Here is a 17,638-nt window from a genome sequence, read left to right as displayed (position 1 = left end):
TATGGTGCGCTGCCCAATGCACTCCCGTCTCCTTATGGTGCGCTGCCCAGTGCACTCCCGTCTCCTTATGGTGCGCTGCCCAGTGCACTCCCGTCTCCTTATGGTGCGCTGCCCAATGCACTCGCGTCTCCTTATGGTGCGCTGCCCAATGCACTCGCGTCTCCTTATGGTGCGCTGCCCAGTGCACTCCCGTCTCCTTATGGTGCGCTGCCCAGTGCACTCCCGTCTCCTTATGGTGCGCTGCCCAATGCACTCGCGTCTCCTTATGGTGCGCTGCCCAATGCACTCGCGTCTCCTTATGGTGCGCTGCCCAATGCACTCGCGTCTCCTTATGGTGCGCTGCCCAATGCACTCGCGTCTCCTTATGGTGCGCTGCCCAGTGCACTCCCGTCTCCTTATGGTGCGCTGCCCAATGTACTCGCGTCTCCTTATGGTGCGCTGCCCAATGCACTCGCGTCTCCTTATGGTGCGCTGCCCAATGCACTCGCGTCTCCTTATGGTGCGCTGCCCAATGCACTCGCGTCTCCTTATGGTGCGCTGCCCAATGCACTCGCGTCTCCTTATGGTGCGCTGCCCAATGCACTCGCGTCTCCTTATGGTGCGCTGCCCAATGCACTCGCGTCTCCTTATGGTGCGCTGCCCAATGCACTCCCGTCTCCTTATGGTGCGCTGCCCAATGCACTCCCCCATATTCATGCTGCAGTCAGGGTGTAACTAGCGACTTACTAACACTATGATCCCATATTGGACATATGAGAACTAAAATATTCGTCGTTATTTTCTCTCTCGTTGTTGCAATATCGGTATAATTGTCACAGAGGGATTTCATCATCACAATAGTTTATCTAGGTTCTATGTACTAAGACTTGGAGAAATAAAGAAAAAGTGGACGGAGATAAAGTAGCAATGAAAGCAGTTCCTAACTGTCATTTTTCACACATCGCTGGTAATACGGCAGTTGGCAGCTGATTGGCTACTACTGTACCTCTCTTCACTTTAAGACCAAGACTTAGTACATAGGCAACTTTAGAATTGAGGTCACACGAGGCAGCGCTGTCACCTCCTGTCTGTCTCCTGGGTCTTCACAATCGTGTAGTAGATAATGGTTTGTCTAAATTCACCTTCTAGTGAAGGCGACGGAACACAGACAGTGTTTCTGGACGTCTCTGTCTGTTCCGTCTTTTGGCAACCCCTGCAACTGCGCAATACCTACCCATATTGTGGCGGATATCGATCAAACCTTGGAGATAAAGTACCATCCAATCAGCTTCTGTCATTTTACAGGCTGTTTGAGAAATGGTTGTAGCCGATTGCTTGATACTTTTTCTCCCCACTTTATCTCTCACCAAGCTTTGATAAATCTCCTCCAGTGTCTCTTGTCACTCCCATCTGAGCTGCCTTCCATGTTTGGTGAACGCTAGGGATGCCTATCCCGGGGCTTTTTTTGGTACTTGTGGAGTATCACGGCTCCCACGACCTGCATCGTATGCAGATCGTATGCTAAAAATAGCATCGCATCGCATGTGGCATACGATGCGATACGATGTTTTACCGATTTTTGACCATTTTTGCTCAAAAATCGTATGCCATATGTAGTGGCATACGATGGCATAAGATGCGATACGATGTTTTACCGATTTTTGACCATTTTTGCTCAAAAATCGTATACCATCGAATGGCATCGTATGCCATATGTAGTGGCATACGATGCGATACGATGTTTTACCGATTTTGACCATTTTTGCTCAAAAATCGTATGCCAACGAATGGCATCATATGCCATATGTAGTGGCATACGATGCGATACGATGTTTTACCGATTTTTGCCCAAAAATCGTATGCCATCGAATGGCATCGTATGCCATATGTAGTGGCATACGATGGCATACGATGCGATACGATGTTTTACCGATTTTTGAGCATTTTAGCTCAAAAATCGTATGCGATCGCATCGGATGCCATATTTTCATAGTGCACTATCAACGTCACCCGAAGCGCAGCGAGCCCGCGAGGGGCGGCGGTACGCGTCCTACGACCTTTTCATACCCCCACTATCCACGTCGGCGTGGAGCTGAGAATAGAATAGTGTGGCGAGCGCAGCGAGCCACCGAGCCCGAAGCGTGGCGAGCGCAGCGGATACCTTCACAGCTATACGCGTCCCCTCGCGGGGCTCGCCACGCTTCGGGCTCGGTGGCTCGCTGCGCTCGCCACACTATTCTATTCTCAACTCCACGCCGACGTGGATAGTGGGGGTATGAAAAGGTCGTAGGACGCGTACCGCCGCCGCTCGCCACGCTGCGCTCGCCACGCTTCGGGTGACGTTGATAGTGGGGGTGGTGCACTATGAAAATATGGCATCCGATGCGATCGCATACGATTTTTGAGCTAAAATGCTCAAAAATCGGTAAAACATCGTATCGCATCGTATGCCACTACATATGGCATACGATGCCATTCGATGGCATACGATTTTTGAGCAAAAATGGTCAAAAATCGGTAAAGCATCGTATGCCATCGTATGCCACTACATATGGCATACGATGCCATTCGATGGCATACGATTTTTGAGCAAAAATGGTCAAAAATCGGTATCGCATCGTATGCCATTGTATGCCACTACATATGGCATACGATGCCATTCGATGGCATACGATTTTTGAGCAAAAATGGTCAAAAATCGGTAAAACATCGTATCGCATCGTATGCCATCGTATGCCACTCCATATGGCATACGATGCCATTCGATGGCATACGATTTTTGAGCAAAAATGGTCACAAATCGGTAAAACATCGTATCGCATCGTATGCCACTACATATGGCATACGATGCCATACGATGGGAGCCGTGATACTCCACAAGTACCCCTTTTTTTTTTTCAATCCCGGAATTCAAAATTGACCAATCCCAGAAATCCCGGGATTGGTTTCCCTAGTACAAAAACCCGCCCCGGCCGCCTGCATATTTATTCACATGTGTGGTGCGGCCGATGGAACCGGGCGGGTTAGCGGGCGAACGCAGCCTGGGTGGGTGGGCGGTCTCATGGAGGTGGGAGGGCAGCACGGCATGTGCCCAGGACTAGGCGGCAGTGTGGCCTGCGTACATTACCAAGTACCTGCCGACAGCACTAAAGTGTCAAGGGATTGGGGCATTGCCCTAATAACCCACTGGTGTATGGGTAGCTCATGTGTCTCCCATCATCCCCCGTATGGTTAATTTCCCCGGGGTGTAAGCAGTCACTTGTAGCCATGGGGACGGAGGTAGCGTGAGTGTAGTATTGTGACAATGAGGTGATATTGTTCTTATGAATACCATTTATTCCAAGCAGTACTATCCCCCTATGTTTTTGGATAGTCTCAACTCGGGTCTCCCAGCCAGGCTCGCTCATGGCAAAGCCAAAACCTCAAGCAACCACCTTGAATCCAGCGCTGACAGCGTCTCGGGCAAGATCACAGCGATAAAGGGGCGCCAGCAACGCTAAGGAACCCGGCCGATTCCAGACGCCTCCGGCAGCCACCGGCGACCACTGTTATTTATTGATCCGTGTACAGAGTAACACCTCAGCGACGGCTGGGTCACGTCTATCATTTGGTTCTCGGAGAAGGAACCGGGCGGACGTTTTGTTTGTTCTGCGAGTTGCACATTTTGAGTTTATGTAAATATATCACTAAAGATGAATTTATTGTAAATAAGTATTTTTATAAAGAGATATTATCTTCTATCCTGATTTTTATTTTGCTCTCCGGATTACTTGATTTGCATGTGCTTTATAACTAATGTAGCAAAAGTCACTTCTGCATCATCCAACTCAAGGTTTCACCGCCCTAGAGCCGTGCTGCTACTTGGCATAGGCTAAGATGCACTTATGGGTGGGGCCACCAGTGCAGTGGGTGTGGCTCTTACTGAAATAGGCTGGGCTAGGCGTAAGGACTGAGTCGGCTCAGCGGAATCCCGCATACTTCGTTACCTAAACATTGGGATCTGCATGGAGTTGTTGGGCCCAAACCATGGTTTAGGTGGGAAAGCAATTAATTTGCCATTTCTAAAGCACTTCCCCCCCCAATCTGATGCAATGTTTCTTCCTGTTACAGTCCCCATTGTTTAGGACTGTTGGCTGCTATGTTCTGTATACTGATAAAGTTTTACACAACTCACATGCCGTATTGTCATATTTCTCGTCTTTTTTTTCAATTCATTTATAACCATACACATTTACTGGTAAGTGCCTACAAAAAGATGCGGTCAAAATGTCCGGCAGTTGGGACCTCACAGTTAGGTGAACAGTTGGACTAGTGACTGTATAGCATTTGAGGTACACGTGTGGGTGTGGCTTATGGGTTGAGGTTCCATGCACGAGTAGCAATGTCTTCTTAAAAGCCAGTCTCGTTTATAAATAAATAAATAGCCCCCGGTCACTAATACCGCTTTCACATCAGGACTTTGAAACGGTTCAGTCCCGGCGCGAAACTGCTTTTTGAGATGTTCACATCCCCACCGGTTCGCTGACATCATCCAGGGGCGCGGCAGGGAGTCAGCGTGCCGTGAGGGGGGGGGGGGAGGGAGGCAGCGCTTAGAGCTGGCGTCACTCCAAGCGCTGCCCTCTCCATACTGTGAATGGGAAATGGTCGCTCAACTCGTTAGCACCGCCATGCAACACTGCAACAAACCAGTAAGAACTCTGCTTTTTTTACTGGTTCGTAGTGCCGCTGTGTGCTACCCGTTTACGGGACATGGTAACACCTTTCACAACGCACTAATTACGGGGTTAGACCACCTTGTGCCCGGTAATTAGTTGTGATGTGAAAGGGGTATAACATGATCTCTTTGAAATGAGTCTATCTTGCAGCAATAAGGTAAGGACACTAGGTGGCGCGATGTGATGTACAGAAGCCTCTATACCAGTGGTTCCCAAACATTTTAGAATTACGGCGCCCTAGAGTATTTATTATTTTTTTTCCTTGCCACCCGTAGTCCAAACGTTGCTTTAAGTAATTGTAAAAATAAAATATTCAAATATTGTGTTTATATATCATCATCCTTATATTCAGTTATGTAATGAGGGTCCGTATTCGCTTGTGTTTGTGCGCATATTTTATTATTGGAAGCCACAATCTCTGGTTTCACCAATTAAATTGACCATAAATAATTAGAATTGGTCCTGGACCACCCACCCAGGGCACGCCTGCAAGTGCTCTAAGGGTGCCACAGCACAGCGTTTGGGAACCACTGCTCTATACACGGAATGGGATCATTGGATAGACCAGCATTAGGCCGACACCACAAGGTTGACATGGTTAGGGCGAAAAGTTTTTTTTTCACTGTTTTGTCCCGGATGTCAACACTTAACATGGATTGCACCAAAAATCACACCAGCATGCTTTGGGCTCGGCACACTATTTTATTCTCACACCACGCCCTACTTGATGGTATGAAATATCACCTGTCGGCTCAAAAAAAGATGTGAAAAACCACAGACCTTTTTACTGTCCACCTTCCCCATGTCGACCTAACCCCATATCGACCTAATACTTGCCTATCTAGTGACCGTATCCTCTATACACTAACAGCTAGAGAGGCCAGCCTGCAAACAGACACTATTACACAGTACTCATATAGCGCGTATATGTGCACCAGCTCCTGCAATGTGTACACATACACCACCTCGTCTCATTATTCCCTCTGTGCTGACATTCCTTAGACATAAGGGGAGGGGAACGGAAGGTATCAGCTCGCAGAGTGCTAAAGTATCAATCATTTCCTACCTCCGTTTTCAAACTCATCTTGTCAATAGTTAGAAACTGATTTGTTGGTACTTTATATTGCTCCAAAGGTCTATACACACTGGGCGATTATGCCCAGCGTGTATGGACAGCGATGATTGCGGTTATCGCTGGAGGGAAAGCCACTCAGTGCATACACGCTGAGCCGCTTTTCCCCCTGCCCGGCGCTGTCAGCAGGGGATGGACAGATTTGCTTAGCGCAGCGCTGTGCAGTGCCGTCCACAAAGCCGCTCATCTGCTGGTAAAACAATGATGATGCGGAGTGAGCAGCAGCACTCATTGCCAGGCAATACCCACTGGGTGGCTTTCAGCTCAAAATCACCCAGTGTGTATTGGCTTAACTCCTTGGTGGCAGATTATCAAAATTTAAGTCAGAGTTCTCATTTACATCAGGTAAAGTGTGCACACATCCCCTATGTGCAGGCGGCTATTGTGTGAGCTTATAGACGCCAGGAACCAGCAGCAATCCTCGTCTGTATGCAGTGGCGTAACTAACGCTAGGCAGCCCAAGTGGTCGCGGGGGGGAGCCGGCACCATTAGGGCGCAGGGTCACAGCTGAAAAAAGGTTGGAGTGCTGTGTGTGAGCTGCTGCAGCAGCCAATAAGAAATAGGATACATACACTTCTCTGTCGGGAGACACTCAGTGACCCGCCTCAATCCTTTGCCCTGATTTTCCAGCAGCATCAGCATAAGTTTTTCAGAGCTAGCTTGTGATTTGCTGCGCCCGGATCAGGTGAACGGCTCTGTTAGCATCAGGGAAGTGTTCTCTATGTAGCTGCTGCTGTATTGCCTTCGTCTCATCCAGAACTAGGTATGTCTGTGTGCTGCAGGTCCAGGACCCTGCACATCAGCAGTAGCTCCCTAGCCTTCTTTTTCTCTTGCTGGCAGGTACTGACTCAAGGCAGCAGAACAAATTATCGTTCTCCCCCCAATCTCCAAAACGTACACTGCCGCGGCTACACATAACAAACAGCCATAGGTCAAGCCAGTGATTATTTCCTCAGATCGGTGCATTGCTGTCACTATCCCTGCAAGTGGGGGAGACGGAGTATAAGTAAATCACCAGGTTTTGCAAATGACTGCTTGAATATATATGTAGAAATGCACAGGAAGTGCTCTCTGATGATTTATGTAAGCAAGGTTCCAAGCACTGTTATGTTCAATGACCGTAGTGAGGGAGCAACGTAAAGAAGGGGGGGGGGGGGGGGGGGGGGGGTATTAACACCTCAGTCAAAATATCAATAAAGCTGGTATGTTATTCTCATGCAAACTGTGACATATGCCCTGTTGTGTTTGCCAGAAATATCTAAATTTAGCTTATGTTTGTTTGAATGCCTAAAAATCCTATAATGGAGATAAGCAAACATCTAAAAATTTGTTATATTTCACCTAACGAGATATGCCTTTATCACCAGTAATTTTGTCAAAATGCACACAATTTTTTTGTTACACCGTCTACATGCACTGACTGTGAATATTAAGCCCCCTACACACTAACAAACTCCCCACCAAAACAGAAAATGGAAGGGGGTGGGGGGCGCCATAATTTTTTTCGGCTGGGGGGAGCAAAATGTCTAGTTACGCCACTGTCTGTATGTCCTAGATATACAGTTCTATCCTGTAACTGCAATCCTCTTGCACAACATGTGCTTCCTGGAATAGACGTCGCCCCTTCCAAGCCTCCCTCCCGTTACAATGCCAGAGTGCTGCTTTACATGTTCAGAAACAGTGGCACTGATTTGGAGTAGTCATGTGACGCCTACTGATCTGTATTCTCAAGACGTGGATTCCGTCGCACCAAACGGCTCCTCTGCACCAGGTGTCTTCGTCACTCAATATGTCACATAGTAATTAAGGTTGAAAAAAAAAAGCCAGTCAATCGAATTCAACCTATCTGACGTGTAACTACTGACGTGAGTGAGTCATATCTATAGGATTCCCTTAGTGGCCAAAATGCTTCCAGTTTTGATTTAAATTCAGTAACAGTAGTTGCTGTAACCACCCCACCGGCAATGAGTTCCAGAATTTTCCTCGAGCCTCAGTACATGCCCGCGTGTCCCAAGTCTAGGCCTTGAAAATATACAAAGTATAACCACCTACGGTTGCGCCATCTATATCAATACAAACAGCAAGTATACATGAATTCCAGAATCCAAAAACTGACAAATTTTTAGAGACGTATTGTGGTTTTCCCGTACATGAAATGAAAAAAATACATAAAAGGACCTTATAGTGTAGTAGGTCTCATACGCAAATTAAAGTTCAGTAATGCATATAATGTTCATAAAGGGTGGATTCACCTATAGTATATGGTCTGTGATGTGTCTCTTCTATGGATACACCTTTGGTGCCTATAGTTCAGTAACCGAGGCTTACATGAAGCTTACTGTAAAGAGATGTTGGAAATACACATAAAGGTATCTTTTAAAAATTCATGTGCTTTAAGATGCTTACATGAAGACTTAAATGCACATGTAGGGAATCCTCACATCAAGGTATCTTTGCTGTCTCCTACCGATGGCCAAAAATTGCTCAGATGTTATCGTATAGAAAGTATTTTATTTTCAAATATAAATAACTAAAAAAAAAAAAAATATATATATATATATATATATATATATAAAACATTTACAGAAATGTACAAAAAGCTATGTAGTATGCCACAGGTGTTAAAAATCTAACCTTACTGGGAGAGGTGGAATATAAAATAACCCGGGTATGGTGCTCACCAGTAGGTCCACTGTGATAGTTGTGGCAGCTACAAGTATAGCTAATGAGGTCACACCAACGCGTATTAACACAAAGTTTATTTCTCTGTCGTCCATCCTGGTGACACAGCTCAACCATGGGATGTAGGAGGGTCCGCAGGAGCAAGGCACCTATGCTAACTTCTTTGAGAGGCAGGCTCCTCCCTTCTGCATCCCAGCAATCCTCAGTTTGTTTTAGGTGCCCACCGGAGTGGGTGCAGCCGTTTGTAGAGTAGCTAGGAGTTTGTTTTTTTATTAATATTCGGTACTTGTGAGTTATCTGGGCGCCCGATTTCTAAATCGGGTCGGATCGGGCACATCGCATCGCATCGCATGCGACCATCGGATGCGATGCGATGCGATGACCCGATTTTTCCATAGGAATCAATGTTAAAATGGACTGAGTCCATTTTAACATGGAATTCAATGGGAAAAAGGGGTCCTTTTCATACCCCTACTATCCAAGTGGGCATGGAGTTGGATATAAACCTGTGGCGAGCGTAGCGAGCCACCGAGCCCGAAGCGTGGCGAGCGTAGCGAGCCCCGCGAGGGGACACAGAATACCGTCCCCTCGCGGGGCTCGCTTCGCTCGCCACGCTTCGGGCTCGGTGGCTCGCTACGCTCGCCACAGGTTTATATCCAACTCCATGCCCACTTGGATAGTAGGGGTATGAAAAGGACCCCTTTTCCCATTGAATTCCATGTTAAAATGGACTCAGTCCATTTTAACATTGATTCCTATGGAAAAATCGGGTCATCGCATCCGATGGTCGCATGCGATGCGATGCGATATCGCATCGCATCTGATTGTATGCCTTAACTTAAGGCATACAATCAAAAAATCGGGCGCCCAGATAACTCATAAGTACCTAATATTCTCTTAGTTAGTGACAGGTTACAGTGTGAAACTTCCAGGGGAAGTTTCTTTACACTGGCAGAAGCACGTCAGCTGTCTGTCCTCTCTGCACAGCGCTATAACCTCCATAAAGGGAGGTTTCCTGGGCCCTGGGGTGAGTCCTGAACCGGCTCCCTGCGTAGGGGGGGATTTTGGGGGACGGACCCCCCACTATGGCCCCGCCATTTTACCAGGCTTATAGGCAGAAATCCTTAGGGAGTTGATGCCTATTACAGGAGTCCAGCTCAGCTGGATGCTTCCAAGTGGTCCCAAACTGAGGGGAGACACTGGGAGTAAGGAGAAGCACTTGGTAGGAGCGGCTGAAGGGGGATTGCGCCAAAAGGCTTCCCTCCCCGCTGAAGCAGAGACTTGGTCTCTTCCTGCACTCTGTTCTGTTGCCTTTTCTCTCCACACTGTGCGGAGCTGAAGGAGGATTTGACACTGCAGAGCTGAGTGGAAAGTTTCTCCAGGGCAGCGCTTCCCCTAGTGACTAGTGAGTCCATTTCAATAGACAGGTAAGTACTGGGATGTATATTATTCTGTACAAACACTTGACATTGTGCATTGTGTGTGTTATCATGACAGACAGGTGTAGTGCTGCTGCTCTTGGGGAGGGAGCATCTGCCATGTTAAATAACTGCAGGTTTTGTGGAGTTAAATTAACTATTGAACAGATGGATCAGGGGGATTTGTGCCCCACTTGCGAGTCTGTGCCCAGTGGGGCTTACGCCCAGAGGTCTGAGCAGCCTGAACCTGCGTGGGCGCTGCCTTGGGGAGATCTATGAATGCCTTAGCACAGGCTTTGAATAGGAAGAGAGATGAGCTTGTTAAGTCTCCTAGGCCCGTTTCCTCCTCTCAACCTTCTGTGGGCTCTATTACCCCATCTCAGGGGGACCCTGCTTTGGGATGCGGTCATCTATTAGAATGAACTTAGGTCTACAGTCATTAGGTCGACCCCACTAGGTCGACTGGCAGGAAGGTCGACCTGACTTAAGGTCGACATGGGCCAAGGTCGACATGACTTAAGGTCGAATTTGCATAAAGTTCGACTTGAGGAAGGTCGACTGGTCATAAGGTCGAAATGGGGTTTTTCACTGTTTTTTGAGCCGACACGTGCCGTCAGGCGGTATTTAATGCCCTACCATCCACTAGGGTAAGGAGGAGGTTATTAAAGCTGTGGCGAGCGAAGCGAGCCACCGTGCCCGAAGCATTGCGAGGGTCCGATTCTCATTGCCAACTGTGTCCATGTCGACTGTGTCGACATTCGGATAAAAAAACAGTGAAAAACCCATGTCGACCTTATGACCAGTCGACCTTCCTCATGTCGACCTTTATGCAAATTCGACCTTAAGTCATGTCGACCTTGGCCCATGTCGACCTTAAGTCAGGTCGACCTTCCTGCCAGTCGACCTAGTGGGGTCGACCTAACGACTGTAGACCTAAGTTCATTCTGACAGATGTACCGATTCCCCTGCTTTATTGCAGGTTATGCAGGACACAGCTCAGAGTGTCCATAAAATGAATACTTTTATGGAGCAGTTGTCTAAGGCTCCTGAAGTTACTTCACCTAGGTACCCTTTATCCACACCTCCCCTTCTTAATTTAGAGTCTGAAGATGAAGGGGATGTACTGAAGATACATTTTGGGACCAGAGGGAAGAATTTGAGTCTTCTGTCCCTGGTATTGAGGATTTGATATTGGCAGTAAATGCAACATTGAATCACTCAGATGAGGATAAAGTGCCAGTTCAGGGTGTATTTAAGAAACTACGCAGGGACGCGGTTACTTTTCCCTCGGATGAGGGCATGATAGCATTACTTGGGGAAGCATGGAAGACGCCTGATAAAAGGCTTCTTATGCTCAAGAGATTTGCAAACATGTATCCCATGCCGGAGGAACATGTGAAATTGTGAGAAAAGATCCCTTTGGTGGATGCACTTGTGGCTAGGTTGTCCAAGACCACTGCTTTGCCTGTACAGGGAGGTGCTGCTTTCAAAGACCCCGTGGATAAAAAGATTGAAGGCTGTCTTAAGGTTGTGTTTGAAGGGGTGGGCTTTACCTTACGCCCTGTTATTGCATCTGCTTGGGTATCCAAGGCCATGATGAAGTGGGCTGATGCCTTGTGTAATCAGCTTCAGCCTGACACAGAAGCCTTTGCTTTGGCAGACAAGCTGAAGTAAGCAGCGGAGTATGTTTGTGAGGCTGGTGAAGAAGGCACCAAGATGACGTCAAAGGTGTCAGCCACCTCTGTGGCAGCTAGGAGAGCTCTCTGGCTTAAGGCTTGGGAAGCTGACAGTGAGTCCAAGAAGTCTCTAGAAGAATTGGCTTTTAAGGGGAAACTTTTTTTTGGGGCGGAACTGGATTCCCTTATCAAGCAAGCCACAGGGGGAAAGAGCACGTTTCTTCCCACCACATCTAAGCACTCAGTGTCTAGGTTTGGGGCATATAGGCCATTCCTCCACTAGAGGACAAACAGGTAGGGGAAAGTTTCCCTCTGGCAAAGGAAGGGCGCCCAGATCCCGTTTCGGGACCTTTGCAAAGAAACACCCTTCCAAAAGGGAGGATAAGTCCTAAGCATGACGGGGCAGAGACTCCCTGTTTTGGGATCAGAGTGGGGGGTTGCCTCCTGCAGTTTCGGGATGTGTGGAATCACTCCACCCCGGACCCTTGGGTTCTCTCCCATCATTTCTCAGGGTTACAGGATCAATCTCAGGGGAGCTCCCCCAAAGAGATTTCTCCCAACACCCCCGCCACGAGAAGCTCGCTTGCGAAAAGCCCTCTTGGAGGCCGCAACGTCACTTCTCGAGAAGGGAGTGGTGATCCCGGTGCCTCAGGAGGAAACAAAGAAGGGATTTTATTCCATTATTTTCTTAGTCCCCAAACAGGACGGTTCCTTCAGACCCATTCTAAACCTGAAGTCTTTAAACCTGTGAGCGGACCATTTCAGGATGGAATCTCTGCAGTCAGTGCTTTTACGCATAGAACCTGGAGAATTTCTAGCATCAGTGGACATCCAAGATGCTTACCTACACGTGCCTACATGCAGGGAACATCAATCTTTACTGCGTTTCGCAATAGGGGAAACTCATCTACAGTTTCAGGCTCTACCTTTCGGACTGGCCACAGCACCGAGAGTTTTCACAAAAGTTATGGCTGTCATGGCAGCGGCAGAGAAGTTGCAGGAACATCTGACGATTGCAACGCAGTTTCTCCGAGACCATGGGTGGATGTTAAATCTTCCAAAATCTCACTTAACGCCCACTCAGAAATGTTAGTTTTTTGGGTGTGATCTTGGATACACATCTACATCGTGTTTTCCTCCCAGAGTCCAAAGCGGTGGACATTCGCCAGTTGGTGCTGTCAATTCTTCAGTCGCCGAATCCATCTATCTGGCAGAGTTTGAAGCTGTTGGACAAAATGGTGGCAACTGCCGAGACCCTGCAGTATGCGAGGTTTCACTCAAGACCTTTTTAATGGAACATTCTGTCCAGTTTGTCCGGCAACCCTAAATCCATGAAACAGGAAACACCGTTACTGTCTCGGGAGACAAGGGACTCGTTGATCTGGTGGATGGATCTGGAATTCTCTTCAATTGGGGCGCTCCCTTCACTCATGGGATTGGTTGGTCATCACGACCGATGCCAGTCTTAGGGGCTGGGGGGCAGTGGCCTTACACCTCAGATTCCAGGGTCTGTGGTCCAGTGCGTTCAGAACTGCCGATCTACATTCTGGAACTCCGGGCAGTGTGGAAGACACTCCTACAGGCGGAAGACCTCCTGAAGGGGTCATCCAGCCGCATACAATCGGACAATGCCACAACTGTGGCTTATCTCAACCATCAAGGGGGTACTCGCAGCAGGATGGCCATGCAGAAAGTCTCATGGATTTTTCAGTGGGCAGAAGTGAAAATTCCAGCTTTCTCAGCTGTGTTCATTCCGGGGATCCGGAATGTGGAGGCAGACTTCCTCAGCAGGAAGGAGAATGGGCATTGCATCAGGAAGTTTTTCAGGAAAAAGTAGCACTTTGGGGGCTCCCAGAAGTGGACTTGATGGCATCCAGACAAAATTGTCAGGTTCCTAGGTTCTGCTCGCAGAGCAGGGTTCCCTTGGCGTGGGCAGTGGGTGCCATGATAGTTCCATGGTGTATCAGCCTTGTATGTATTCCCTCCGTTTCCCATAATTGCTCACGTGCTTAAGAGAGTGAGGACACGGGGTACAAATCATCTTGATTGCTCCGTATTGGCCCAGGAGGTCTTGGTATTCAGACATACAGTACTGAGGCTGTCGACGGAATCCTGGCGTCTTCCTCTTCGGCCAGACATACTCAGACAAGGACCTTTTCTACACCAGGACCTAGCTCAATTTGACGGCCTGGCTTTTGAAACCTCCTTATTGAGGAAGAAAGGTTTCTCAGAAGCGGTTATCCAAACCATGCTCAGGGCTCGGAAGCCTGTGTCGGCAGCTAATTACCATAGGGTTTGGAAAATCTATATCAGGTGGTGTGAACATCAGAAAGTCTACACCTCTAGGTTCAAGGTTCTACATTTTATTCAGCGGGGTTTAGCCTGCAGTCTTTGCAGGTACAGCTGTCCACTTTATTCATATTCTTTCAGAAAAGAGTCTCTGGTGTCAGAAGTACAGACCTTCTTCTAGGGAGTTATGAGGCTTAAACCTCCTTATAGGTAGCCGGTGGCGCCTCTGGTGTTGTCGGTTCTACAGAAACCTCCATTTGAGCCTTTAAGGTCGGCTTATCTTAAATATCTTTCTTGGAAACTTACATTTCTGTTAGCCATAGCCTCGGCTAGGAGGGTTTCAGAATTGGGGGCCCTGTCTTGCAAGTCTCCGTTTCTTGTTTTCCATGAGGACAGGGCTGTTCTCAGAACAGTGCCAAAGTTTTTACCTAAGGTAGTCACAAATTTCTATTTAAACCAGGAGATTGTGCTCCAGAGGAGGCGAGAAATAGGGACAAGCTGAAGAGATTGGACAAGGTTCTATGTAGACAGAGTAAAGGATTTTTGCAAAACTGATTTGCTCTTGGTACTATATGACGTGCATAAGCGAGGGTGGCCAGCTTCTAAGCAGACCATTGCCAGATGGTTAAGGTCGGTGATTGCCTTTGCTTACACTAAGGTAGGCAGACCGATTCCCTCCAGGATTAATGCCCATACCACCAGGTCAGTTGATTCCTCTTGGGCTGTGTTTTATGGGGCTACAGTGGAGCAGTTATGCAGGGCTGCCACTTGGTCCTCTGTTCATACCTTTACCAAATTCTACAGGTTCCATGAGTTTGTGTCAGAGGACGCTTCATTTGGGCAAGTAGTGATGAGAACTGCGAGCCTGAGCGTACCCTCCCAAAGGACCGGCTCTTGAACGTCCCATGGTTGAGCTGTGTCACCAGGATGGACGAAAGAGAAAAGGGGATTTTTGTAAGAACTTACCGTTCTAATCCCTTTCTCTGAGTCCATCCTGGTGACACAGCTCAACCATGGGATGTAGGAGGGTCCGCAGGAGCAAGGCTTCTTTGAGAGACAGGCTTCTCCCTTCTGCATCCCAGAATTCCTCAGTTCAACTTCCAGAGCACACTAGGATACATTACTCAGTCCAACGCCTGAACATATTAATATGCACAATGAAATATAACCAAATAACATGACAAAACATGAACTGTTTAAACTTACTGAGCGTAAGGGAGGGATCGCGGTGTCACCCTTTTTTCAAGGTGATCTCTAGGTATAGGCCTGTTAGTGAACAACTTATTTTCTAGTTCCTTATTATTCCCAATTCTGTATTCGAACATGCTAATGTTATACATCATCTGCAACTTTGTACATGTTTAAAACAAATTCCAGTGCAGCAGAATGCATGATGATTGGCTGCGTCTGCGATATAAATTGGAAAACAAGCCAGGCCTCTCAGTGACACCCAGCGCAATGATGTAGGTCTATATCCGTAGGAAGAAGGACTGACTTACAATCAACCAAGTGTGCACACCATCCGGGATCCTGATGATGTGTACACACGGTGAGATTTTCCAATCAATTTTAACTATATAGTCAAAATCTAATCGATATCGCATAGACATCGAATGGAGATCGAACATGGTTTTAAGCTTTTGATCCCTATTCGATGCCGATGTGCGCTCTTGTTCAGCTGAAATCGAATAGACAAACAGACCGTGCAGCAATAACTATTTTTTTTTTAAATTCAATAATTTTTATAATTTTTTTTTTTTTTTTAATAACAAGCACCCCCCCCCCCCCATATACATATATAACATAGGTGGTACATATATCAGACATGTACACATATAAATAACAGTCACCCTTCTCTCGGGTGGTCTGTAGTGTGGTAGTGATATGCCAGTAATATTTATAGTAGCTAAATAAATCTGCCCAATATTTGTATATTAAGCCAAAACAAACCTCCCTCCCCAAACGACCAAAACAACCCACCCCTATAACCCCCCACCCTGTACTACCCGGCCCCAACTGAGGTGTACCTGGTTCCCTTAACTGTGCCCCCCCCCCCCCCCCCATTTAACTATGCTAATTTATCTCCCCCCCAAGAAATAACTGTGACACAGGATATTAAAAGATTAAAGTATATGGAGGGCTATAAGCCTGCGGCCCTAATTAGACAGAGATATCGTCTGGCAAACTTCAAAAATTATAAAACATATAGTGAACAGCAAGAGACATCTCGAATAAAAATGTGGTGTATGTTATCAGTCTGGCCATTTGTCAAAACCAGGAAAGTATAAGGCCATAGAGTCAATGCCAGCAGCTAGAGGAGAAGCAGGATAGGTTCCATCATAGGAGTGTGAGCAATTCCAAATTGATGTTGAATATATTGTAGGAAGGTGGGACAGTCCTGGGTAAGCGTCCACGAATATAGAACAGTAAGGCAGAATTGTAGGTAGGTTTCCAATTATTGAAACAGGATCTTGTGGGTGTTTATCCCGGGTGGTAGAAGCCATGCAGGTTGTGGTGTCATAGCTCAAAGGTGCTGCAATTACTTCTGGCACCATAGTAAAAGTGGCATTAGTGTAGGGAGTAGAAACCGCACATTGCTGCAGATTTTTAAGCTTGGTAATGAGTCTGTCCGTAGAGGAAGCAATAGCCTGCAGGATCTGGCACAGTGCCCCCTCCATCCTGCTCATTCGGGATATATCAGAGGATGTAGGATTTTAAGAGTCAAAGTAAGGAGTACTTGCCAGGTATGTGGCCGGAGGAGGTGTATAAATATATAGAGAGAGTCCCTTTGTAGATTCTTGTAGATATAAGGCAGAAGTACCTGCCGGGCCCAGCAGAGAAGAAGGACTATATATAAGTCCCTTGGGTTCTCTCCCATCATTTCTCAGGGTTACAGGATCAATCTCAGGGGAGCTCCCCCAAAGAGATTTCTCCCAACACCCCCGCCACGAGAAGCTCGCTTGCGAAAAGCCCTCTTGGAGGCCGCAACGTCACTTCTCGAGAAGGGAGTGGTGATCCCGGTGCCTCAGGAGGAAACAAAGAAGGGATTTTATTCCATTATTTTCTTAGTCCCCAAACAGGACGGTTCCTTCAGACCCATTCTAAACCTGAAGTCTTTAAACCTGTGAGCGGACCATTTCAGGATGGAATCTCTGCAGTCAGTGCTTTTACGCATAGAACCTGGAGAATTTCTAGCATCAGTGGACATCCAAGATGCTTACCTACACGTGCCTACATGCAGGGAACATCAATCTTTACTGCGTTTCGCAATAGGGGAAACTCATCTACAGTTTCAGGCTCTACCTTTCGGACTGGCCACAGCACCGAGAGTTTTCACAAAAGTTATGGCTGTCATGGCAGCGGCAGAGAAGTTGCAGGAACATCTGACGATTGCAACGCAGTTTCTCCGAGACCATGGGTGGATGTTAAATCTTCCAAAATCTCACTTAACGCCCACTCAGAAATGTTAGTTTTTTGGGTGTGATCTTGGATACACATCTACATCGTGTTTTCCTCCCAGAGTCCAAAGCGGTGGACATTCGCCAGTTGGTGCTGTCAATTCTTCAGTCGCCGAATCCATCTATCTGGCAGAGTTTGAAGCTGTTGGACAAAATGGTGGCAACTGTCGAGACCCTGCAGTATGCGAGGTTTCACTCAAGACCTTTTTAATGGAACATTCTGTCCAGTTTGTCCGGCAACCCTAAATCCATGAAACAGGAAACACCGTTACTGTCTCGGGAGACAAGG

The 17,638-nt window shown here is 47.3% G+C and overlaps 1 protein-coding gene across 3 annotated transcripts in view; it reads left to right on the top strand.

The window, feature by feature from the left end:
• PIAS2 (protein inhibitor of activated STAT 2) overlaps window positions 1–4,152 on the top strand; it is a 28,458-nt gene extending 24,306 nt beyond the window's left edge. The window contains exon 14 of one of the 3 annotated variants that reach the window (XM_083155336.1): window positions 3,324–4,152. In XM_083155336.1, coding sequence (XP_083011462.1) covers window positions 3,324–3,479 — 156 coding nt within the window. In that variant the 3' untranslated portion in view covers window positions 3,480–4,152. The remainder of the gene's footprint in view (window positions 1–3,323) is intronic. The other 2 variants (XM_083155337.1, XM_083155338.1) reach the window with 2 other exon arrangements.
• The last annotated feature ends 13,486 nt before the right edge of the window (window positions 4,153–17,638 follow it).

The sequence above is a fragment of the Crinia signifera genome, chromosome 1 (assembly GCF_055691185.1).
Source record: "Crinia signifera chromosome 1, ASM5569118v1, whole genome shotgun sequence".
NCBI classification, from domain to species: Eukaryota; Metazoa; Chordata; class Amphibia; order Anura; family Myobatrachidae; genus Crinia; species Crinia signifera.
Note: the sequence above shows the minus strand (reverse complement) of the source record. Positions and strands in the feature narration are given on the sequence as shown.